The 25,442-nt window shown below is 47.2% G+C and overlaps 1 protein-coding gene across 2 annotated transcripts; it reads right to left on the reverse strand.

The window, feature by feature from the left end:
- Positions 1 to 1,203: 1,203 nt before the first annotated feature.
- On the reverse strand, positions 1,204 to 25,100 carry snrkb (SNF related kinase b). Of its 2 annotated transcripts, none has more exons than XM_048972317.1 (6): positions 24,978 to 25,100; positions 15,408 to 16,062; positions 8,298 to 8,439; positions 5,903 to 6,115; positions 5,294 to 5,428; positions 1,204 to 5,147 (listed from the first exon to the last, which is right to left on the reverse strand). In XM_048972317.1, the coding sequence occupies exons 2-6, from the start codon at positions 15,994 to 15,996 to the stop codon at positions 3,926 to 3,928; spliced, it is 2,301 nt and encodes a 766-aa protein (XP_048828274.1). In that variant the 5' UTR covers positions 15,997 to 16,062; positions 24,978 to 25,100; the 3' UTR covers positions 1,204 to 3,925. The 2 variants fall into 2 exon arrangements, with proteins under 2 accessions (XP_048828274.1, XP_048828273.1); XM_048972316.1 differs by lacking the exon at positions 24,978 to 25,100 and adding an exon at positions 23,966 to 24,410.
- Between the last annotated feature and the right edge of the window lie 342 nt (positions 25,101 to 25,442).

The following is a 25,442-nucleotide window of genomic DNA, read 5'->3' on the forward strand; positions in this document are numbered from 1 at the left end:
TAATGAATGGTTAGCTTCTCTCTGAGTGTAACTGTAGGAATATATATATTTAGGTAGCACTTAGGAAACCGGAGAGACAGATTGAAGCGAAAACCAGAAGCAGAGAAACAGCAATGGTGCAATGGTGAAAGTATGTATCTTTGGCAGAGAGATAGAGATGGAGGAAAAAATGTGTCTCATGGTGACTGTGTCTGTCATGGTGTAATGTCTGTAATTAAGACAATTTTGAGGCAGAAAAGACGTATGTTTTACAGTGACACAGGTTGAGATTAATGTATCTTTCGCAGTGAGACAGATTGAGAAAGGATGCATTTTTGGCAGTGAGACAGCTCAATATTGAACAAGGATGTATCTTTGACAGTGAGGCAGGTTAAGATTGAGAAAGCATGTATCTCTGGCATTGAGAGGAATGACTTTACAAACTTCCAAGTGTCTTGCATATTATTTTTTTATCCAGTCTTCTGAGGGTTACTCTCCAATGTTGTGGTTCTTCATAGGCATTTTTCCATCAAGGTCATTCCACTGCATGCCATGTGTGCTTTTTGTTACCACATCCATATCTGCCTGGGGTAGATTCTTCCTTTACATCACAGCACTGTGATGTTCAGTGCATAGATGTATATTGACCACACATGCAGTGTCATATTTTCATGCACTATATATACTCTCATTTGAAACCCAGGAAAGCCATGTTCAACCACCATAGTATATGTGATCAAAGCCTTTGTGGACAGTGAAAACAGTGCTGTGGAAACCAAAGACCTGCATCGTATTTGCCCCATGGAAACTTCAGGATGAATGTTGTGGAGCTCTCTGATGGTTTAAAATGAAGCATGATGTATCCGGATTTTAAAAACAAAGTGACAATCTAGGACCGGAGGAGGGGTTGGTTTCGGGGGGGGGGGGTTCCCTTTCAGGTATGTGAAATGTACTATCTGAACAAATCAATAAGCACACACACTAGGGCACACCCCCCTCCCCCCCCCCCCTCAGAGGGTGTGGCCTGACCAAATATCTGCCATTTACTTACACCGAATTACTGTGCTATAATTTACAGGAGCACTAACAGCTGTGATACATGTGCCACTGTGATATTTTACCATTCATGTTGCCATTTGCACACTGGGTAAGACTGTTAAAGTTCCACATTTAAATCTCACCCTTTGCCACTCCTAGTAATAATAAGCACAACACGAAGAAAGATTTTGGTCAAATTTTTAATAAATAAATATAAAAATAAATTAATCTCATCGAGACAGAGCGGTAGTATTAATTAGGGTATACTGGGTATACAGTTATACATATCCTGGCAGGTAGAATGCAGGAGAGGTGAACGTGGAACTCCACGTTAATGAAAAACAAGGAGCCAAACAGACATAAAGGGGCTTCCTGATTGTGTTTCTGTTGTGAAGGCCGGCAGGTCTACACCACGCAGACACATATCCGCCAAGTGAAGTCTGGGCTCTGCCTATCTCAGTGCTTCTCAAATCGGTCCTTGGGGACCCCCCTAGCTCATAAGGAGGAAAAATGTAGACACATCTGGTAGGGAGCTGGGAGAGAGAAAAACCGTGAACTGTCCCTGAGGACTGGGCTGAGAAACACTGTCCTCTCTCATCTGAGAGTCTGTGTTGATTTATGGACATAACCATGGTTTCCACCCCCTTGAACGAAGACTCCAGACTTGAGCACTCTGAAAACACCTATGGTCCGCCCACAGACATGAGCAGGGTGGTAATTACAGCGAAAGTGTGTTAAGCTCAAGATACAGGATATTTACACTCCCCCGTGAAATGGTGGCAAATATCTGTACAAAGCAGCTTCAGCCCAGCTCGCAGCTTTGGCTAAAACCTGTGTCGTCAGATTATCCCGCTCACAGGCTAAACAGACATTAGCACAAGTTAGCATTTGGCTCTTTACTTCCAAATGTAAATACTCAGCAGGCCACAAACAGCCTGAGAGGATTTATGTCATGTTCCATGTAAAAACTAATCCTCAAAAAGAGAAGCTAAACATGTTTTCACATCTGTGGCTCTTCATACCCTGCACAGACCATTGCGGGAGCACTATTAAATCTCCTTTGTTAGAGGAACACTAAACTTTTACATTTTTACGTAAGGATGCAAAACTGAAGGATCATCCTTTGCTTAGCAGGGCCCAAAGCCATCAGATTCTTGTTCATCCTCCACATTAGAGAAGCAAGTGAAGCACAGATAGAGCAGTACACCTGCAGTAGTTTGCAAATGCGACTGTCACTTCAACATCATGTTGATTTGCTTATACTTTTCAGGTATAATTTAGCTTTCATTGGTTTAAATGATGCTTGTGTCTCTGCATCCTTTTCTGTTTACAATACCCTAGTAATAGTTTTTGGCTTTATTACTTTCAGAATGAGGTAATTGTGCTGTGTTTAGCTTGAAGAGCACTCTCAAAAATGTCCTTTCATTGCATAACAGCCCCTCACAAGAGGAGAATTCCTGTGCGCCCGGAACACACGCAAACACACACCCAAACACACGCGCAAACACGCTCCCAAACACACACGCAAACACACACCCAAACAGTTTCTTCAGTGTTTAGCAACTTCACCCAAAAAAAAAAAGAAATCCAGAAGGGGTGTACAAAACCATAACAGTGGGAACCCAGCTGTGACTGGGAACCCGGACTTCAGACTCTCGACTCGTCCTGTCAGCCTGTTTGCACACGCCCGAGGGTGGGCCCTCCTTCGCCCACGGGGCTTCGATGGAAAATGTCGAAGCAGAGACTAGTAATCTTAGGGGGAAATGGCAGACAGCCTAAGTGACACTTTGGCCAATCAGATATCAGTAGAAAAGTAGTTTGAACCACATGACTACAGGGCTTGTTCTTAAAAAAAATCTAATGCATAAAGGCCTGGAAAACATGCAATTATGCAAGGAGAAGCAATACATTTATATCTCTTTATGCCTAGGAGCTATCAGGGAGTTTTTTTTTTAAATAACTTGGTGATTAAAATATAAGTATTAAAACTAAAAAATATAGACTGTACACCTTGCTGTTATCAACATCCAGACAAACCTGTAAAGCAGTCGTCAGAAATCAGTGTCCATAACCTTGGTACTTATCTGCCTGAGAGGCTGGCAAGCCTTTGCAAACTGCTGTGATAAAGTGATTCCTAGGATGTTTATCAATATGTGTACTTGACCGTTCTTGTGTTCACGCATACCTGTTTGAGGTCATCTTCCATTGCCGAAGTACAGGTCCAATACTCAAGAACCGAAGTACGGAGGACGGTAAAAATCCCCAGATGTCATTCTTGTCCCGCCCCAAACATCAAGGACGCATTGGTTGCATCCTCGCCAAAGAGAACAATCCCATGATCCATTTTGTCCCAAGTTCGTTCTTGGAAGGCAAGTTAGGAAGACTGGTCTTGCCAAGAACTCAAGTATGTTCTTTGCCCTCTTCATATTGATAAACAGCCACATTCTGTCCTCTGTGGCTCAGAACCCATGGCTCCTTGGTGCCTCATCCAGCATTCACGGCCTCTCTAGTGAGACATGGGACACCAGCCCAAACCCACAAAGCTCTGTAAAATACGTGCAGTCATTATGGGGAATCTGTGTGGGGCTGTTGGCTTGGGGAGACACTACCATGCTGGGGTTAGTTTGCAGCAGGGGTTATAGCTTAAGCTTTTCGGTGGTTCAAAAAGCAACCGGCGTGTCTCACCTGGAGACAGGTAACATTCCTAGAGACACAGGAAGCGTTTTGGAGGTTGTTCCTCAAGTTAAGAGCAGCAGAAGGGTGACATTGCAGAGTAGCTACAGGCCAAAGCTGATTGGTTCAGTCCAGCCAGAACAGGTCTGGCTCAGTTGACAGTGTTTCGGCAACAAGCTGCAATTGGATGGAGAGGAACAGTCGTGGTTCACGCGCGCAGTTGAAGGGGCGGAGCCTACAGAACGTGGCAGCAGTTGTACTGTGCGAAGGGCACGAGCTTCTCCTTGGAGGCGGGCTGGATGTTTAAGGACAGTGCTTTCTCACACAGTGGGAACTGCAGCAGGCGCTCCCGCAGGTTCACGTTCTTCACCTTAGCCTGGGCAACCCGGCTGCCCGGTTCTGAACCGATCTCAGCAATGGTGCCCGTGTGGCCTGGGCTCTGGCCAGACTGCTGACAGGGTGTCCCCTCCTCTCGCTCCGCATCTAGGCTCCACGTCAGCGGGGCTCCCCCGCGGGACTCCACCCCGTCTGGCCCCAGATCGACACAGCGGTTGCGTGGCCGGCCTCGTGGAGATCCTCCAGGTGAGGACATCCTGGCGGCCTCCAGGAGCTTGGACTTGGGAAGGGTGTTGTTGTTGTGTTCCAGCAGGGCTTCCCTGCCCCCCCCCTCAGGATTTGGGGTCTCACAACACCCACTCTCTTGTCCACTAAAGGGGATGTAGTCTGACTGGGGTTCACACATATTGGTGGAGACATCAGCAGACTTGACTTCATGGGGGTGCCCTAACTGCATCCAGTCCTCTCTCTGACCCTGATCTGACCTTTCTGGTGATTCATCTCCTTTGCCGTTCACAGATCCTGCCTTCACTGGATCAATTGTCTGCTTCTTTTTCTGTCCTACTGGCCCCTTTACACACCCTGGCACTGCTGTTGTGAGCGTACCATGCCCTTGCAAATCTACAATATGCCTGAGTTCATTAATGACACGACCTGACTGCTCCCCATTCTGATCAGAGACACCACCTTGGTTGCAGAGACCATGCAGCTCCTCCACCACTGTTCTGTCCTTTCCCTGTGGTTCTGGGGCTGTCAGCTTGCTCTCCTTCTCCAGGCTGCCCACGATGCCCAGTAGGGGCGGTTCTGCTGAGCCCCCTTTATTTGGTGCTGGTAGAGAAATTGGCGGTCCAGCATGCTTTTCCTCCTCTTCCTCTTCCTCCTCTTCCTCACAGATCTGTTGTAGAGCGCAGATGTTCTTGACAGGAGTTAGAGATGACCCAGCCCGTTGTTCTTCCCAGTTGAGGGGTGGCAGCAGCGGGGGCCTGGGGGACATACGATCTCCCATGTCTGGCACCATCCTGCAGGTGGCGCCAGATGGCTGCTCCATCACATAGGTCTCGCACAGAGGATCGTATTGGATGCCCCCGTCGCTCAGGTTAAGAGGTGTGGACAGAGACTTACTGCAAATGAGAGAAATCACAGGTGCATGTTAAAGAATACAGTCTGGCTTGTATCAAGGGGCAGATGAGCCAATCAGGAATCTGATGGTAGATCAGATGCAGTTTAACCTAGGATGAAGAGTGTGCAATATAAAGACTATCCTCACAATTGCTGAGGCTTTGGCCAGCCACTGACCACCTCCTGAGCCTGTACAGGTGCTTCCTGCTTTTCCCTCAGAATCCGCTCTCCCAGCAGGTAGTAGGTGGCTGTGATGTGGTTGTACCGATCAGCCTCCAGTGCCCTGGGGGTAGAGGGGATAAAGGTCATTAGGGTATACCAACGTCATGGAACAAAATCTCCAACTCTAACTCCCAGAATGCAGCTGACATGGCATGGCAGTGAGTGTACGTGATAAAATGGAGTGTGCGGTTAATACAGTACTTCTGCTTTACGGCTTTGCCCCACATGATGCAGAGGAGTTCCCAGTGAGCTATAAAAAGGGCTACGATATATACTAAAGCCAGAAGAGAACGGTGTAACAAAGGAGAGGGGGAGGAAAGAGGACAGGAGGAAGAAGGGTGTACAGGAGATGGAGGGAGAGAGAAGAGAAAGAATGGGAAATAATAATGGGGAGACAGAGGAGGAAGAAAGGAGTAAGGGAGAGGGAAAAGGGAGGGCAAGGGGAAGATATGATGAGAGAGATAAATGGGATTGAAGATAGAAGGAATGGGAAAAGAGAGTGAATGAGTGAGCGGGTGACCGCGGTGTGACTCACTCTTGGATGGTGTCCCGTTCGGCAATGTTGCCGCCGGTCATGGCCTGTAAGATGGCCTCGTGCTCGTCCTGGGACAGGGTGCGGTGGGAGGAGATGGGCACAGTGGCACGGCCCGCTGGGGAGGGGTCTACACCATGCAGCCACGGGTGCCCCTCAATCTCCTCCAGCGAGGCTCGGCTGGCTGGCTCCCTCTGAAGCATGTGCGAAATCAGGCTGGGGGTGTGGAGAGGGCTGAGGTCAAAGGTCATCAGATACAGAGGAAGGGTGTATGTTGCTATTGAGGGGGTGGGCACCCATGGCCAAGTGGTTATTATGTTCTTATTTCGTTTTGGGCCAGATGGGAAAGTTGTGTTTGCTTAAGGTTAGCAGTACAGCCAACTAATGATTGCCTAGCATCTCACTGTACAGTCAAGAGGAGAATACACCACATAAACCTGATAAAAACATCACTAATGCAGCCAGATTTGACAGCACAGAAGTCCATCATTTATCTCTTAAATCAGTGGAATTACTGTTTTATAGTCCAGTATGACCCCATTCTCCTTGGTCCCCTCATCCTCCGTTGTCTGCCTACCCATACCCACTAAATGGGGTGGTTATCCCTTAAAAAGAGGCATTTCTCTCCCCTAATATCCTCTGAAAGGATTTTGTGCAGCACGTACACTGGGTGTAATCTGCATTTTTGTTGTATATGTGTGTGTGCGCGTGGGATTTTTAAAAATCTCAACCTATTTTCTGTGTCCTATAACCTACATTAAAAATTGTAGCAGTTGGCGGATTAGGAAGCTCCTCCATACCCCCTCCCCCAGCAGGAAGCCCCCAGCCCCCCATCTCTGTCTCCGGGGTCAGTCGGGGCCCTGCTATCCTCAGATATGGCCCTAGATGGTGTGAACACTGTGACCTTGAAGGAGCCATCGTCACGGTGACTGGCATGTGACACCGCAGCCGTTTTTGCCGCCGTCCTTGGAGCACAATAACAAGCACGGCTGCCCGTTTCAGCAGAAAGGTTCAAAGCTTCAAACAGAGCCAGCATTGAATGCCTGGAAACGGTCCCTAGCCGAAAAACAAAAGGATCCTTTCACTGGGACGGGCCACCTAGAGCCTGTGTGATGTTAGGATGAAAAAAAAGCAAAAAATTATTTTGAAAAACACTGGTCACCTAAGGGGGGGGTCGCTGATCTGAAATGTCAGCAGCAGATGGGTCCTGACAATGGAATCGACAAGCTACAAAAAGTATAAACTTTCCCTAAACAGCCAATCACCCTTCTGCGAAATTTCACACATTGGGAAACGGGATATCTAATTATTTCCTTCGCTTCACTTCCAATTATTTCATATTATAATCATTTGTATCTTTAGTAGTTTTTTTTTTTTTTTTACCAGAAATGCCACAGGGGTCCAAGATTCAATGTATTTATAGGTTGGCAGGTCACACAAAGGGGGAAACAGATCTTACTTTAGATCAGTGTTTCTCAACCTGGTACTCAGGGATGTCCAGACGGTCCATGTTTTTGCTCCCTCCCAGCTCCCTGCCAGAAAGTCCATGTTTTTGCTCCCTCCCAGCTCCCTGCCAGATGGTCCATGTTTTTGCTCCCTCCCAGCTCCCTGCCAGAAAGTCCATGTTTTTGCTCCCTCCCAGCTCCCTGCCAGACGGTCCATGTTTTTGCTCCCTCCCAGCTCCCTGCCAGAAAGTCCATGTTTTTGCTCCCTCCCAGCTCCCTACCAGAAAGTCCATGTTTTTGCTCCCTCCCAGCTCCCTGCCAGAAAGTACATGTTTTTGCTCCCTCCCAGTTCCCTACCAGAAAGTCCATGTTTTTGCTCCCTCCCAGCTCCCTGCCAGAAAGTACATGTTTTTGCTCCCTCCCAGCTCCCTACCAGAAAGTCCATGTTTTTGCTCCCTCCCAGCTCCCTGCCAGAAAGTCCACATTTTGCTCCCTCCCAGCTCCCTGCCAGAAAGTCCATGTTTTTGCTCCCTCCCAGCTCCCTGCCAGAAAGTCCATGTTTTTGCTCCCTCCCAGCTCCCTGCCAGACAGTCCATGTTTTTGCTCCATCCCAGCTCCCTGCCAGACAATCCACATTTTTGCTTAGGAGTAAAAACATAGACTGTCTAAGGGTTTCCAAGAACCAGTTTAAGAAATACTGCTTTAGATAGCTACGGTTCATAGAAACAAGATCACTCCTCCCATGCCACAGCTGTTTCAGCACCAGTGATGGATGCTCATAGCCTGGAAAACATCAGCACAACCTGCCGATCATGTGCTGCATCAAGGAACCCTTTGATTTGTCTGGGCATCCAATAGAAGTGTGGCATACTCCACTGGTCCGCATATTCAAATCCCAATTACCTAAATGTTCTAATTCCTTCTAGAAAGTTCATCAACTTTAGTTAACTCACTCCTTGCACCCGTCGGAGACGTGTGGGGGCACAGTGTAGCGGCAGTCCATGATCATGGTGAGCGTCTCGCTGTCATTGGCTTCCTGGAAAGGGGGGTGTCCACAAACCAGCATGTACAGGATCACCCCGAGGGACCAGACGTCTGAAACACATATTTATGGCATCACTGTACAGAGTATACCCAGCATTATGAAGATGCTGGTTTGCATCAAAACACATGAACAAACCCACCCGGCCATCCCTGAACATTCCTATTACATTGCTATAAGGGCGGTGTGTGGCTCAGAGGGTTAGGAGGCTGTGCTTGTGATCAGAAGGCTGCCAATTCAAATTCCATTGTTAGTAGAGTGATTTCACCATTGAACACTTGAGCCAGACCCTTAACCCCCAATAGGTCCAGCAACTGTTTGTCTCTGCTTCCTCGTTGTTCTCATGTCGCTTAAGAAAAAGGCATCTGTTAAATGTAACGATGTTCTACAACATAGCATGAAGGTTTGTTTTTCTAGAAACCACCATCCAGAAGGTTTTCTGACATGACAATCTGTGACTAGATGTGCCCTTGGACAGTCACCCCCCCCCCCCCACCCCCTCCCGGATATGTCCTCCTGTAGCCTTTAATACCAAAGACTTCCAAAGCTAGCTGTACTTCCTACAGTAAAAACAATGTTTCTGTAAGTAAGCTCAAGAAATGCTAGCCAAGCTATTTTTAATGTTATCTGACGGCTCTATTCTATTGTCCAGCCGAAGCAAGCTGTGTTTGTGTTCTCATTACCGTCTTTTGTGTAACAAAGCTCCTCACTTGTCCCCACTCTACAGCAGGATCCCTCAGGACCAGACAGCGCCTTCTTATGCCTGCAATGAGGCTTCACTCCCAGCAGATTAACCCTGAGCACCCCTAAACAAGAACACTTAGAAATCTTCCCCCGAAGAACAGTGGAACCTTGTAAATATTGCAAAAGCAAAATAAGACAGTACTTGGCACAAAGGTTGAATTATTTATCTGTTCTAGTGGAAATATTTCCAGTGGGATGCAGAGAGGCTGCAGTGCACAGCCCTTATTGTGCAGTACACAAGTTGTTAATTGCTAAGCCCAGGCTACCTGCTGATTTTGAGGTTAGCTGTGCGCGTTCATATATTAAGACCGTTGATGGCATGTGTCACTATATCTAGGCCGTCACAGTTTTACTGCCGGATTCCTGTCGGTTCCTCTGGGTTCCTGGTCAGAACGAACAAAGGAATCAACTACGTTCATTTTGTCCTCTAACCGGGGGTAACAAGCACTGGTAACTGTGCAGGATGAAGTGAGGGCACCAGAGGACCAGGGCGTAGGAAGCACACAGGGTCAGTATATGGGGAGCTGGATAACCGTACATGACCCTGAGTGGCCTTGCTCTGATCCCAGACATTCCTGGGCTGAGAACTTTCCTGCTCCTCCCTTCATTTCCGTGTATTTGGGTGAGGGAGTTTGAGAACATCCTGTATCCTGGAGCAGAGAGCAGGGCGGAGGGCAGCCTCCATGCTGCACCCTGCAGCTTCCTGTCTTTGCACACTAGTTGGTGAGGGGGTGCTGTGGATCACATCTGCAAAACCGGGGTTGCGAGGGGGGGGGGGGTTAATCTCTCACAGGTACCTCACTGCACCCCTCCCCCACTAAATTCTGTCACAATTAAGGACAGTAGAGTTGTTACTTGTGCCTTTCCTCACATCCATGTGATTAATGAGCTTGGGCACGCGCTACAAACGGCATCCATCTTTGACAATGGGGTGGGGGTGGGGGAAGAACATCCTGATGTAATCCAGCGGGTAAGGTCTGAGTAGGCTGAGGTGCATTCTGGGAAAAACACAACCAAATTGTGCTCTGTGATACAAGATGTTCCATCTTCCAACACCATGAGGAATTGAGAAAAAAAAGAAAGACTGCTTCTGCCTTGCTGGCCCTGTACAGTATCCTCACATGCACACACACACACACACACACACACACACACGTAGGGTATACCTATCCTTATGGGGCCCGCTCATTCACTTGTATGGGTCCCCATAAGGGAAAAAAACAGATATTGTGTCCCCATAAGGATAGGTATACCCGCTCACACACACACACACACACACACACATACACACATACACACTGTTTCCTCACTACTTTTCTATAGCTCGTGTGTAGGTTTGGGTATGGATGGTAGGGAAATGTCCTTACCAATACTGTGGTACTGTATGTGTTGAGGGGGTTCGGGGCTGACTTGGTCCCTACCAAACATACCGTTGGTGTCGCCCCTGCTGCATTGACACCCCCTCCTTCAGACGGGACACACAGCATCTGCTTCAGCCCCCGTCTGATGAACACACGCTCAGCTGTGCTGACGGTGCATTGTGTACAGGGTGGCAGCACCTATGAGATGGCAGGCACTCAGACGGAATCGCCTCAGGGAACATGCAGCTGTGTAAACAGATAAACAGCCAAGCTGTACGCACTGTGTTTGCCTCACATCGGCTCAGCAACCCATCACCACCACAATCTTGTCTGGAACCAGTGTAGGACCAGCATCATTCTTATTACCCTCTGGATGCTATTGTTTTGAACCAACATGTCCTGCTCCAGCTTACCATTGAGAAACATGCTAACGCTGATCAGTGACAGGGCTGCTCACCACCAACTAGTAACGGCTATGGTCACTGTTACATCCAGTGTTAACCAATGACAGTCATGCTCACGTTATCCAATGACAGCTGTGCTCAGAATGACCAATCACAGCCATGTCAGCTAGGAGTGTAATGGTACACGTATTTGCGCTGAAAATTTTCAGTACATGTCATTTGGTTCGGTACGCATTTGAATGCAGCAAATGCAGAACCTTTGTGTGTTTGTGGGTTTCCCCCAAGCAATATTCGGGAAGCGGCAGATGAAGCTGCACTATTACACATGCGGCCGTACGTCCTAAGCTGCTAATGTGAATGCACTACAGATCAGGCGCAGTTAATTTTCTGAACATGCACCTTAATGGATATTTTTCTTTTTACTTGAGAGAATATTTTGATTTAGTCACACTCCAAAGTTATTGCATGTTCAACAGGATTAGTTTTGTATTAGTAGGTTGCAGCAATATCGACAGGGACTTTTTAATAAAGAAAATCATACTCTGATCAGTAAACCACTGTTTAATAAAGAAAAAAAGGAGCAATTTATGTTTTGTTCCTTTTACCCCTGTACCGAAAATATACTGAAGCGTGAACCAAGGTATATACCGAAGCATGATTTCTGTGTACCGTTACACCCCTAATGTCAACGTTGACCAACATCAGTCAAGCTCACAATGACCGTGGTTGCCTTTCCTGAAGCTACGCCAAGTCGTTCATATGTTCTACGTTAAAGGATAGAACTTATGGAGGACTTAGTGTTAAGAAGGCTTCGGGAAACTCAACCACGGCCATTGTGAGCAGGACTGATATTAGATATAAGTGTAACTAAACCACAGCTTCTGCACATGAGCCCTGCTGACAGCGACCTCACAGATTACTGGCGGGGATGAGGTGGTGGGGGGGGGGGGGGGCTCTAATGCTGCCCCCAGTGCCATTGCCGTCTCTGTGGAATATCACAGCAGATGGTGTTTTTCTTCCAGAGACGATGAAATCCCGACCCTCAGTCAGACAAAACACTCTGTTCCGGAGCGTATAACATAGGTCTCTGCATCTCCCTCCTCCCCTCCTGCTGTTTAGGCCACATCAAGGCGGGAGCTGGAGGGTCCAAGTCATTCGTTCATCCTCAGAGCTGTTAGATAAGAGCCACCCAGGTCACTACTAGCTATTAACCTTTCACCAAATCCACCAATCAGTTCTCTTTTCATAGGCTAACAGCTGGATTACTCATACCAAACAGCTCTTTGCATATCTGCAATGATGCATACATTGTCCAGAATAAGATAATGATGAAAGCAGTAATAGATGTGAGGGGTGTTAAACTCGGCGCCCTAGTATAGTTCAGCAGGGCACTACCCTCCTGACACCTAAATACAGTGGGGAATCACCCCAGGGACACTTTTCACAGCAGTGAACAGGTAAAAGTGTGGGTTTCTGCACAAACTAGCCTCTGTCTTGAGTTTTTGAGTCCCAAGGCAATCTGCAGCCTGAGCTATCCTCCTCTTCAGGGATGCCTCATTGTGTGAAACGTGGCACTATTAATAACTCAGAGTCATTCTTGCCATTCGGTAAATCTTTAAGAGAAACTTACCTGCTGCTCTAAGCACCAGAAAAATGTGTATTACTTTCCTGCAGACTGCAAATTTGTAAACTGAGACATCACTGCAAACCATAGATCTCTATACACAGACATCACTGTTGCTCTACAGACCACAGATCTCTGCACAGAGATATCATTGCTGCTCTGTGGACCATAGATCTCTATACAGAGACATCACTGTTGTTCTGCAGACCAAAATACTCTAAGACGGTAGTCTTTCTATTTTTGTCCTTCTGGTCTTATCTGGTTTTGAACTCAGGCTGTCAGACATTTGTTTAGTCACAACATATCTGTGTCTATCTGCAAGCTGCATGACCCATCGCTGTCTGAAGGTGGGTGCTGTTCCCCTGGACTTAGCTGGTAGGAGTTACGAGTCAGCTCGCATTTTCCTGAGAGATGCTCGCAAATACAGTAAAATCCCGTTAAAGTGGACTCACTTATAATGGAATATCGGAGGTCCGCTGGTCCCGGCCGTGCGCCTTTAAGAACATGCAGAAAAAGCATCAGATATAGCGGACTCGCACATAACGGAATTTCGCTTATAACGGAGACAAAAAATTTGGTCCCCAGGGCCACTTTTAGCTGTACTTTTGTTCGGCTATAACGGACATGCAGGCTCCGCCTACAAGGCGCGTGGAGTGCTGGTGATATCCAGTGCAGGTACATAGTCGGGTTTATTAATAGTCACGCATCTGCTCAGGTAAAATTGGATTATTACATGTACAATATAATAATCTAAACCACAAGTGTGTCTGCTGGGGTGTGGCATGAGTAAATGGTGTCCTGTACTTCTGGACATACAGTGACTCTGGATATAACGGACTTTGGATATAATGGACTGTTTTGCCAGGTACCTTGAAGTCCGTTATAACTGGATTTTACTGTACACCGCTAATGGTGTGAAGTGTCCCAATCACCCCAGGCTTGAAGTACAAGGGGGGGGGTGGCTGGTACATCACACGGCAATCCAATACCTGGATTACTCAACACGTACAAGTGGGTGTTGAACCACATGAAACCACTGATGAAATAAATAAAACAAAGTATCCTATACAGAGTTGCTTTGCCCTTTGTAGCGGCTCAAATGAATCGAGGTCAGCAGTGAGCATTTGACTGGGGCATTTGGAGACGGCCCAGTCTGCCAAATCCGGGCAAGGCTGTGCCAGCTTGTGTCAGGAGGCGTTCTGCAAGGCTGCTGCGACATGGGCAGCTCGCCACTGGCCCTGTGTCGCGCCATGTGCGGCACAGTCACTTTGGAGCTACTCTAAGATCTTTTGGATTCCTTTACAAGGTCCTTGTGTGTTAAGCACCTGTGTCAGGACAGGAACTTAGATGTTCAGAGTACAAGAGTAGGATTTTAGTTTAGTTGCAGAATTTTGTATCTGGGAAGAACTAGTGGGTGCTTATTCTAGTACTAGAATCACTTTTCTATGCTGTGATACAGACCCAGCTCTCCGCAAAACCTGCACTCCATTGATAAAGTCCTCCTGTACTGTATAGGTTGCACAATGTTCTGTAGTCCAGCACACGTTTGAGCTTTACTGTCCAGAATCACATGCAGAGTGCTTATAGCCCTGGAACTCAGAGCAGGTGTTCGATTTAGCAGGATTGCTGGCGCGAGGTCTGGCAGCCCTGTGAGCCACCAGGAACGAAATCTCCCTGTCACCAGGCCAAGCCGTGAAACCACACAGAGACCTGGACTCGTGAAGCTGACCCATACGTCCTGGGCTTCAGGGGGTCCCAGACCCAGCACTCGGTACAATTAGCTTGTTCACGAGCTCTGTAGACAAAGAATGGTTCTGCTAAGTAGGACTTACATACTCATCTTCCTCCCATCCTCAGCCTCAATCTGGAGAATCACCCAATAGCCGCCCCTTGCCTCAAGGCTAATAGGCTCACTGTCTCAAAGTGACTTGATAGGACAGGGGGCATTACCCTGGAGGGAAGTGCATGCACCTGGGGGAGAACTCTTTACAACATGAGTCAGAGTATTCTCTCTATGATAATGAGGCTGCACTCTCACGCTGAGTGACAGGGAGCTCACTCTATCACTCTCATAATCCATAATCTCACTCTCTATGATAATGAGGCTGCACCCTCATGCTGAGTGACAGGGAGCTCACTCTATCACTCTCATAATCCATAATCTCACTCTCTATGATAATGAGGCTGCACCCTCACTATGCGGGCAGTGATGTCTGTGGACAGTGGTGTCTTAATGGTTAGGGACCACTGAGGTACCTGAGCAAGGTACTGCCCCCAAGCGCTGAATTAGCTGCCCCCTGCTATGCCACATTGTCACATATGGGTTAAATGCACAGGACACATTTCGTTGTTGTGCGCTGTGGTGTGTCAACAATGACAATTAATCACTAAATTCTTATTCTAATGAGTGAGGGGCAGTTCACTATCAGCTATGTTCAACAAATCCTGGTTCTGAAGCCACTGTCTGTAATAGCCGGCTCTCTAAAGCAGTCCAGATCAGTCTTGGGAGCATATTTGGATCGGAATATGGCAAATCTCCAGGAATATATCTGATACTTGGTGCATTTGATCCGACAAAAACAAAATGAAAGAATAACGTCAAATATGCGACGGAGAGAGAGAGAGCATGGAAGTCGAGAATCGCAAGCCTATGCATCCACACCAAAACAAGCTTTGGTTTAAGGCCTGTCAGGATGACATAAGCAGGCAGCAAGCAAATCACTTCCGCATTACGCACTGCAGTCAGTTGCTATTACTGAGTGATGGAGTGGGGGGGGGGGGTAGGGCAGGAGGAGGTCAGATACACAGACACACATATAAATACAAAAAATAGATGCATATGGGGGCAACACAAGCTAGTGCCTCCCTCATGGGGCGGGGCGGCGTACCCACGGCCGGGGCGTCGTACTCCTCCCCCAGCAGGATCTCAGGAGCAGAATAAGCCAGGGAGCCACAGCTTGTCATCAGCATAGTGCCAGGTTGGAAGAGGTTGCTGAATCCGAAATCCGTGAGCTTGACTGCACCCTGCTCCCGGAAGAAGACCACATTTTCGGGCTTGAGGTCGCGGTGCACCACGTGCAGCCGGTGGCAGTAGGCAATGGCACGCACGATCTGGGCGAAGTGCCGCTTGGCCAGGCCCTCTGTGACGCCGCGCTCGTGCCGCAGTATGTAGTCGTACATGTCGCCGCCGTCTCCCAGCTCCAGGATCAGGTAGAGCTTAGTCTGCGTGTCGATGACCTCGTAGAGGCGCACCACGTTGGGGTGCTGCACCAGCTTCATGCAGCGTACCTCCTGCAACAGGTGCCCCGTAGCCACTGCATCCAGCTTAGTCTTGTCGATCACCTTGACAGCCACCAGCTGGCCAGTGAAGATGTGCCGTGCCAGGCGGACCACGGCGAAGTGACCTTTGCCCAGTGTGCGGTCCAGGTCATAAAGACCAGCCAGTTTGCCCTCACAGGCGTTCTTAGAGGCAGCCATGTTGGAGGGTGGGGAGGGGGTCTGGGGGATGCTGATTCAGTGGGTGGGACTCTACAGAGCCATTGCCTGGTAACCAAAGAGAAAGAAACGTGATTGGTGGAGTGTAAGCATGTACAGTACATTGACCCTGGTGGAGGGAGGGGTCAGGTGACAGAGCCTGGTTGAGGTGAGCAAGGCTTGTGTCAGAGTCAAATGAGATGGGACACTGGAAAATGCGGGTGTTTCCACTGTTTTATATATACACACACACACACACACACACACACACACACACACACACGCACGCACACATGTACAGGTTTATAATTATATCTTTGTGGGGACTCTCCATTCATTTCTATGGCGAAAACACAACTCACAACATGATGACCTTAACCCCTACCCAGCCCTAACCTTAACCATAAGTAACCAAACAAAATACAAGACTTTTGGCATTTTTACTTTTTTGACTGCATTGTGGGGACCTGAAAAAACAGGTTTTTATTACATTGTGTAATAAAACATTTGGTAATATAAGCATATATATATATATATATATATATATATATATATATATATATATATATATATATACAGGGGCGCCGCTAGCAATTTTGGACCCTATGACAAAATATGAGGTTGGGCCCCCCTACCACACCCATTCAGATCTCTGGGGGCCCCTAAAGGGCGTGGGCCCTTAGAATTGTCCCAACTTTCCCCCCCTTAGCGGCGCCCCTGTATATATATATATATATATATATATATATATATATATATATATATACACAGACGTTCCTCTACTTACGAATGAGTTATGTTCTGAATGGCCATTTGTAACTTGAAATGTTTGTAAGTCATTATTCAACATCATTTTAAGGGTATATGCAAGTACAAAGAACTAGGATGCTGGGAGTACGCACGCTACGCTGCTGAGTGGTGGGAGTAGCGGCCAGAAGTCGTACTGGGCGGGATTGGTGTTGGGGACAGGAAACATGAGGCCAACTAACACATTTTGGACTTACAGTCCTCTTTGTTAGTATGTCTGAAAGTTTGTAATTAGAGTAGTCGTCTTTATATATATATGTGTGTATGTATGTGTGTGTGTGTGTGTGTGTATAATACTTATACTGTCCCAAGTGTATGATTCAATACAGGAGGAAGCTCACACGACACGGGGAGAACATGGAAACTGCGCGTGCGCACACACACACACACACACACACACAGACATGATTCCAACCTCCAACCCTGGAGGCGTTAATACTGAGCCACCACACTGCCTGCAAAATGCCATAATTTAAGCAATGTATTCAGTGGAGTCAATGTTGGTTTCACCGATTATACTATGTGTTTTACTATATGTTGTTATGTGTTATTCTACCTGCGGCACATTATTTGTTGTCATACCTGTTGAAGTGTTTTGTCATTTTTATGTCGTCCTGTAGAGGATATACCTTCTCCTTTGTGCTGCAAAACTCGTGACAAACTGAGAACAGCTTCAGTTTATATAAACATGACCATAAGAGTAAAGGCAGAGGCTTTTGGTTGTAGATCAATAATCAATGTCAAACTTAGTCACAGAGAGGACCAAAATTAAAAACTGGGTTGAATTCGAGGGCCAAACCAGGCCAATATTTATTGATATTAATGTTTAATCAGATATATTATGACAAATTATTCATACAGAAATATTAACTTCTCCCAAGACATCGTAGAATTCAAAACAAACCAAGCTTACGGAGTAAACGAACAAATGAGAGATCACATTAAAAAAAACACAGCCGTGGGATTAATTTTTTAGTTTGCCTAAATTATTATTGAGATGCGTATTGTGACAGCCATAAGTCAGTAATCTTTATAGATTCAGCATATGCTTTATTAAATTAGTTTAGCAGAGCACACTGCATGGTCCATTCATCCATTCTCCAAACTGCTTATCCTTCTGGGTCAAGGGGCCCCGGAGCCTAACAACCCAGGATGGGGGACCAGCCCATCGCAGGGCTCACTCACACACCATTCACTCACACATGCACTCCTATGGGCAATTTAGCAACTCCAATTAGCCTCAGCATGTTTTTGGACTGTGGGGGGAAACTGGAGTACCCGGAGGACACCCCACAATGACAAGGGGAGAACATGCAAACTCCGCACAAATGTAACCCAGGCGGAGACTCGAACCCGGGTCCCAGAGGTGTGAGGCAACAGTGCTAACCACTGCACCACCATGCCGCCCCTATGAACGTTCATATCACCATCAATTTGAATATTGTATTGTGGTATAGCCATAACACTTGTTTTACTGCATTATTAACAGTTATAATGCACTATTTTTAAACTAATTCTATCAAAGTATGAGTCTGTTGTTGGAAAAATTTATTATTGTTCATGCAACATGCTCCACAACTATGAGTAAAACATTTTGGTCATCATAATCAGAAGAACTCAAACCACCAGTCATATTTTACTGTTTTCTACATATGAATTTTAGAATATCATGATAAATATTGATAGGGAAAATCTCTGAAAATATCATGGTATCATTTTTAAGGCATATCGCCCAGCCATAGGTGGAGCCTCTGGTTATACTTATCAATGTAAGGGGTGGGGCCCCTGATTACTGATCCTGAGTGTCAAAATAAGGGGTGGGGCCCCTGATTACTGATCCTGAATGTCAAAGTAAGGGGTGGGGCCTCTGGTTATCGATCCTGAGTGTCAGAGTAAGGGATGGGGCCCCCGATTACTGATCCTGAGTGTCAAACTAAGGGGTGGGGCCTCTGGTTATCGATCCTGAGTGTCAGAGTAAGGGGTGGGGCCCCCGATTACTGATCCTGAGTGTCAAACTAAGGGGTGGGGCCTCTGGTTATCGATCCTGAGTGTCAGAGTAAGGGGTGGGGCCCCTGATTACTGATCCTGAATGTCAAACTAAGGGGTGGGGCCCCCGATTACTGATCCTGAGTGTCAAACTAAGGGGTGGGCCTCTGGTTATCGATTCTGAATGTCAATGTAAGGGGTGGGGCCCCTGATTACTGATCCTGAATGTCAAAGTAAGGGGTGGGGCCTGTGGTTATCGATTCTGAATGTCAAAGTAAGGGGTGGGGCCGCTGATTACTGATCCTGAGTGTCAAAGTAAGGGGTGGGGCCCCTGATTACTGATCCTGAATGTCAAACTAAGGGGTGGGGCCCCTGATTACTGATCCTGAATGTCAAACTAAGGGGTGGGGCCTCTGGTTATCGATTCTGAATGTCAAAGTAAGGGGTGGGGCCTCTGGTTACTGATCCTGAGTGTCAAAGTAAGGGGTGGGGCCTGTGGTTATCGATTCTGAATGTCAAAGTAAGGGGTGGGGCCTCTGGTTATCGATTCTGAATGTCAATGTAAGGGGTGGGGCCCCTGATTACTGATCCTGAATGTCAAACTAAGGGGAGGGGCCCCTGATTACTGATCCTGAATGTCAAACTAAGGGGAGGGGCCCCTGATTACTGATCCTGAATGTCAAACTAAGGGGTGGGGCCTCTGGTTATCGATTCTGAATGTCAAAGTAAGGGGTGGGGCCTCTGGTTACTGATCCTGAGTGTCAAAGTAAGGGGTGGGGCCTGTGGTTATCGATCCTGAGTGTCAAAATAAGGGGTGGGGCCCCTGATTACTGATCCTGAATGTCAAACTAAGGGGTGGGGCCTCTGATTACTGATCCTGAATGTCAAACTAAGGGGTGGGGCCCCTGATTACTGATCCTGAATGTCAAACTAAGGGGTGGGGCCTGTGGTTATCGATCCTGAGTGTCAGAGTATGTGTAGCCTGTGGGTTCACCGTAGATCTTGAGCAGCCTCACACCCGAAAGTGCTCACTCTGTGGTGTAGTGCCATCACATTCTCTTTATCTAAGTAGATTCACCCAGGCACTTAGCATGCTAAATTATAACATTACAATATAACTGGCTGCTTGCTTAGCACATGTCCTTACTGATAGTCCATCACTTATAACTTTTTGCATTTTCATGCATTTATAAATACATCAGGAGGTATACCGGATCAATTTGTATTACAAAAAAAAAAGAAAGATGCAAAATAAAGTGGAAGTGCTGTCTGAGATGAACGGGAGGGAGTTAGTCTAACAGTGGGAGTCCACAGGGATGGAGAGGATCAATATGGGTAACAGGATATCATAATGGGCTTTGTGCCATGGGGGTGGGGTGGGGGGGGGTTGAGACAAAACAGTGCTTTGGGGGGAGGTGCTGGGCACACTCTGGATCACATTACAACTCTTTTTCTCTCATTAGGACGCAGCGTTTTGATTGGCTGATACAGAACAAAACCAGCCCTTGATTACAGCTCTGGTGCAACTGCAGTTCCGTGTCTTAGCCCTGCTGGGCTATACCCAGTGCATGCATTTGGTCCGGCCTGTATCCTCGACGGAAGGGTGGTGCTGCTTTTCAGCTAGAAAACCTGTAGGTGACTGGGGGGCCTGAGAACCATTAGAGGGCAGTGTGGTCTGAGAGGGTTCAGGCTGCAGACTATCGCTAGGTGATGGATACAGACCATGTCTGCCTGCTTTCTCACTGCTTTCTTCAGTTTATTTTTATGTTCCTGCTCATCGCTGACTGACGTACAGGATTGCCAGTCCCAGTCTGCTCCCCTCTATGTGCGTCAGACATGAATAATCCTGGCAGAGTTACATTACCTACCATCGGCTCTCCTTTCACTGTACAGTGGTTATAAGCTTATAAACTCTGCGACTTGTGACTTGTAATTGCCAGTGATTGCTTGAGTTACGGGAGTGGTCACACCAGTGTTAATCAAACTATCCTACTGGACAATAAAATGGCTGAAAGAGGCTATGGGTGTGGGGTGGAGGGATGCCCAGTACAGAGAATTTGGGGTTTGTGGGGAGGATTTTATTTATGGGGGAATTATAATTAAAGCAGAAGACGTTAGTAAAAGATCCGTCTTGTGGAAACATCTCTGCAAATTCTGGTTTTTCAGGTTGCTCTGATTAGACAGCTAATGCAAATGCACTCACACACATCATTACAAACAAACATGCTTCACTGCCTGCTCGCCCTAACGCACACATACTGCAGACGCACACACAGAGCGTCACACATGGCTACACAGCAGTCGCCCAGTCACCTGCTGCATCTGTAAGCAAATGCAGGAGTGCAGAGTGCAGTGTGGAGCGTGTGAGATAAAGACCTTGTCTTTGGGTGCCCGCACAGCCTGCAAGCGCCACCCTGGCACTGCATCACCAAAATGAGACGCTACAACTGCAGCAGTGAAAATAAATGACCATTGTGCCTGTGGAAATCACCGTAGGCCTGAGATGTGCCTAATTTCCTCCAGTGAAACACAGAGTTCTCTACAGGGAGAGGTGCGGGGTAAACCTTGCTCAGTAGGAAGGATATGCACGCCCACCCAGCTCAGAGGCCACCACACAGAGCTCCAACATCATGCTGTCTGTGTATGCAGGTGTCCCACGGAGAGCAGGTCACTGCAGGAAGTGAGTACATAAAGGAGACTCCCTGAAAGCCACAGTGTAAAAAAGCAGTGATCTCTCTCTCTCTCTCTCTCTCTCTCTCTCTCTCTCTCACACACACACACACACACACACAAACATGTTGGTGTACATATCTAAATGGGGACTGTTCATTCATTTCTATGGGAAAAACCCTAGAATGATTCCTGGTCTTAGAGGAATGTCTTATGAGGAGAGGTTAGCTGAGATGAATCTGTTCAGCCTAGCGCATATGAGATTGGGGGGGACACTATAAAGGTATATAAGATCCTAACAGGTCTTGATGCTGTTCAGCCAAATGGCTATTTTAATATTAGTTTAAATACTAGAGCTTGTGGCCATAAGTGGAAATTAGAGAACATTTTAAACTGAATTTGAGAAAGCATTTCTTTACACAGCGTGCAGTTGGAGTATGGAATAGTCTTCCTGTTAGTGTAGCGCAAGTTAAAACCCTGGGTTCCTTTAAATCAGAGCTAGATAAGATTTTAACAACTCTGAGCTATTAGTTAAGTTCTCCCCAAATGAGCTTGATGGGCCGAATGGCCTCCTCTCGTTTGTAAATTTCTTATGTTCTTATCTACAGCAGAGCACTGGGAAGCAATGTTTGTGTTTGGTGCTGAAAGTGCCACAATATGACTCTCCCACTACAGAAAGGCTTCTTTGGGGGCATAAGCTTCTCTGCCAAAAGAAACAGGGATTAAAGAGTGAGATGCCACTTTAAATATGACCTCATCTCGATCGTTTCCCACCATGCAGCATGCCTGCCCCCCCCGTCCACAGCGGTGAGGTCATCTTAGAGTCGGGGAGCGCTAGCGCTGAGCATGTTGGATTTGAAATATTCATCAACATGAAGAACTTTCAGCTTGAGTGAGCCATCTGGTTGGATAAGGTATAACTACCATCTGGTCTGTTACTATCAGAGTTAGTGCAGATGACCCGTCACCTGAGGCCGTGGCCCACATTTCGTAGTGTTCACAAGACTTGCTGCCACTGACCCGCTTAGTTAACAGGGGGCTCCATGAATACATCCTGTAATTATATCTGACGGACTCCTCTCATAACTAAGGACACCTCAAGAATGCTTTCCTAATGTTCCCAGAATGTTTTTTAGATAGACTATTTCTGAGCAAGAACGTCTTTTTGTTCCAAAGTTATTTTTTCAGGGAACGTCCTCATTTTTTCCCCATCTCGTTTTATTCATTGGTGTTCACTTCATAAGTCCGTCCCAATCCTATTTTTGTAGCTTTCACTCCCCCCTCCCCCGTCAGCCTGGGTCTGCTGGGGACAAATGGTCCAGTGTGGCAGAGCGACTGTATCCTCTGCACATACATAATGGCTTCCTTGCAAGCGAACAGCCCCTCATCTTCACATCCCCCCCCAGGGTCCCCTTGTGACAGACCACTTGTGTGTGGAAATACAGTGGCAGGGACGCTCTGTCCTGCCCCAAGTGTCATGTGACTGGGGGGTCATGAACCTCAGGGACTTTTCCAAGATCTGTGCTGGAAACAGAAGTTAACACTTATGGATCTAGTCCAAACCAGGAGAGCCTGTAGGGAGTCTGATGTCTGCTGCTCTGTCATACTGAAAGCAAACATGTCATCTTCAGCACTAGCTCATGAACCCTTCTAAGAACCATTTTCTGTATCCATGCAAGTGTAAAAGTGTATCCTTATTCCGTATTGCTAATCCAGAATTATGCTTTTTGATGCTCTGCATGACAGCAACATCACACAGCTCTACATTACACTTGTATGTTTTCTTCCAGAATTTCCCCACATTAACCCCAGCATGGTCTTATTCCCTTCCTCTGCTCCAAATGCCAGTGAGGTACCCATGTTCGCACTATAGGTTCTCAATCAGTTTTCAGTTCTGAATAGTTTAATTGGTAAAATTGATACTGCAGTTTGTGCTACATTCTGATTTAACTGACTGCTGTTTTAGCGTGATACCTGGTTTACAGACTGATTTAATGGAAGCAAGGGAGTATAACACCATAAGCAAGTCTGCTTCTTATGCCAATAAACCTTCATCGTTATCATCATTAGGCAATGGTAAATTATACTAAGTTATATTATTAGGATGTCTGTTACAGACTTACAGCCACCGTCGTCATTTAAGCATCAACAGTGTTCTTCATCATCACAATTTTACGTCATCACACATCGGCAGTAATTAAAATAATATTCATCCTGATTTTGTCCTACTCGGGGCTTCTCGCCCGAAAACGACAGCAGTGACTGAGACCCAACATAAAACGCCTGATTTCCCTCCCCTGGTACTTTCACATTCACACTCACAACTTCTGCGGTCCCAGCGCCCGACCGACACGCATTTCGCAGGAAAACAAAGTCGGGCAAAAACTCGGGCAAATCGCAAGGTGTCGGCGTCGTCACATTAAGGCAAATCGGCACATCAACCACATTTAGCAATCATGACACTCAGCGCACAATAATCCCGGTGGTCATCACTAATATAAAAACTTACCAAGAGAATAACACGGGTTCGTATATAAATGATAAAGGCTCCGTCCCAGCACTCAGGGTGCGTGCGTTCAGTGCCGCCGTCCTTTTCCGATGAACTTGGGCTACTCCTTGTCTCCTCCGCACGACTTTCACCCGCGTCGGTGCGAATCACGACACGGCTTCCTTTTAACGCGGCGCGTCCCGGATCTCTTCACACTCCCGCAGCGAATCGCGCTCCCGGCCCTCCGCGCTCCCGCTTCTCGGACCTGGCTCTCGGTGTATAGCCTCTCGCTGACGTCAGCTCTGCGGGCTGCCTCGGAGCGCTAGAGGCTGGGCATCTCAGGAAGCTGCGCTTCCCGAGGCTGCCAAGGCTATTATGCAACCGGGATCGGGCGGGCGGGGTTCAAAAGACGCGGAGAAAAGCATTGCTGGTATGTTTGCGTCGCGGGGCATCCTTCATTCAGTGCTCACTGCAACTTAGATGCAATAATTAGCTCAGCAAGCCAGCTACGCTGTATTGCAGTTTTAATATAACGCAAAACACCAAAAGGTAAATTACATTTGTCGTAAATGTATTTTATTATCTAATTAAGCAGAGGGAATATGAGTGACAGGGATTTTATTATAACTGCATGGATAACAAAGAATACTCCACCTGACTAAACATCCAATAACAGTGCAAAGTATTCATCATGAACAATGACGACCATTCAGGACAAATAACAGAGCGCTAGATGTGACCGTGAAAAGGAAGCAGTGGCGGAGCCACCCGCACTTCGGAGTCCAGGTCCATAAGCTCGCAGCATCACCTGTTAGGAACACGGGCCCCTCATCACGGATTCCGCGTCCGCGCTGTCTGACAAGGAGCTGCTGCTGCACCGTCCCGTCGTCGCTCCAGCCCCGGCTGACATCAGAATACATTACGGGCGACTCGGCGCGCCACATGATGACAGCGACACGAGCACACGCACTGACGCGCCATAAATCCTATATACTAATTAGGTCGCGAGGCATCGTTTGCCGCGAGAGCTCACCCGCTCGGAGATCATGCCTGGAGCTCAACGATGTCGCAGAGAACTGCAACACTTGCAGTCGATTTAGGTGTCTGCAGTGTCTGATCTGCTGCTCCCGATGAAAGCTTAGCCAGTGATGTAGCACAGCCTGACTGATGCATCATACTATTGTGCGCGCTATTCTTAGACGCAGAGCTACACACATGGTTTTCTCATTGAATTTACATCCTAAAGGGGAAAGATGTGTGAAAAAGCAGCATTTGACAGGTAAACAATTAAGGAGGTGACCACCCAGGGGCTGTCGCATCGTCACAAGCTCTCGAGCCTGACGATCGTTTGGCTCTAGATTAATGAAAGGGAAGGTCGCAGGACGACACTTGCGTGTCTGGGGAGAGTGATGAGTTTGCTGAGTATGCTCATCATGCCGTCCTGCCAAGGTCCCGTGGCCTTGTTATGTTGTACCAGCACGCACACACCCATAAAAAC

Source organism: Brienomyrus brachyistius, chromosome 13 (assembly GCF_023856365.1).
Source record: "Brienomyrus brachyistius isolate T26 chromosome 13, BBRACH_0.4, whole genome shotgun sequence".
NCBI lineage: Eukaryota > Metazoa > Chordata > Actinopteri > Osteoglossiformes > Mormyridae > Brienomyrus > Brienomyrus brachyistius.

Coding starts and splice junctions, on each gene's coding strand:
- snrkb (XM_048972317.1), bottom strand. CDS start 15,996: ATGGCTGCCTCTAAGAACGCCTGTGAGGGCAAACTGGCTGGTCTTTAT. Junction 8,440..15,407: donor GTACGACGCCCCGGCCGTGG/GTACGCCGCCCC, acceptor TATGTGTTTCAG/ACGTCTGGTCCCTCGGGGTG. Junction 5,148..5,293: donor TGGCCAAAGCCTCAGCAATT/GTGAGGATAGTC, acceptor TCTCATTTGCAG/TAAGTCTCTGTCCACACCTC.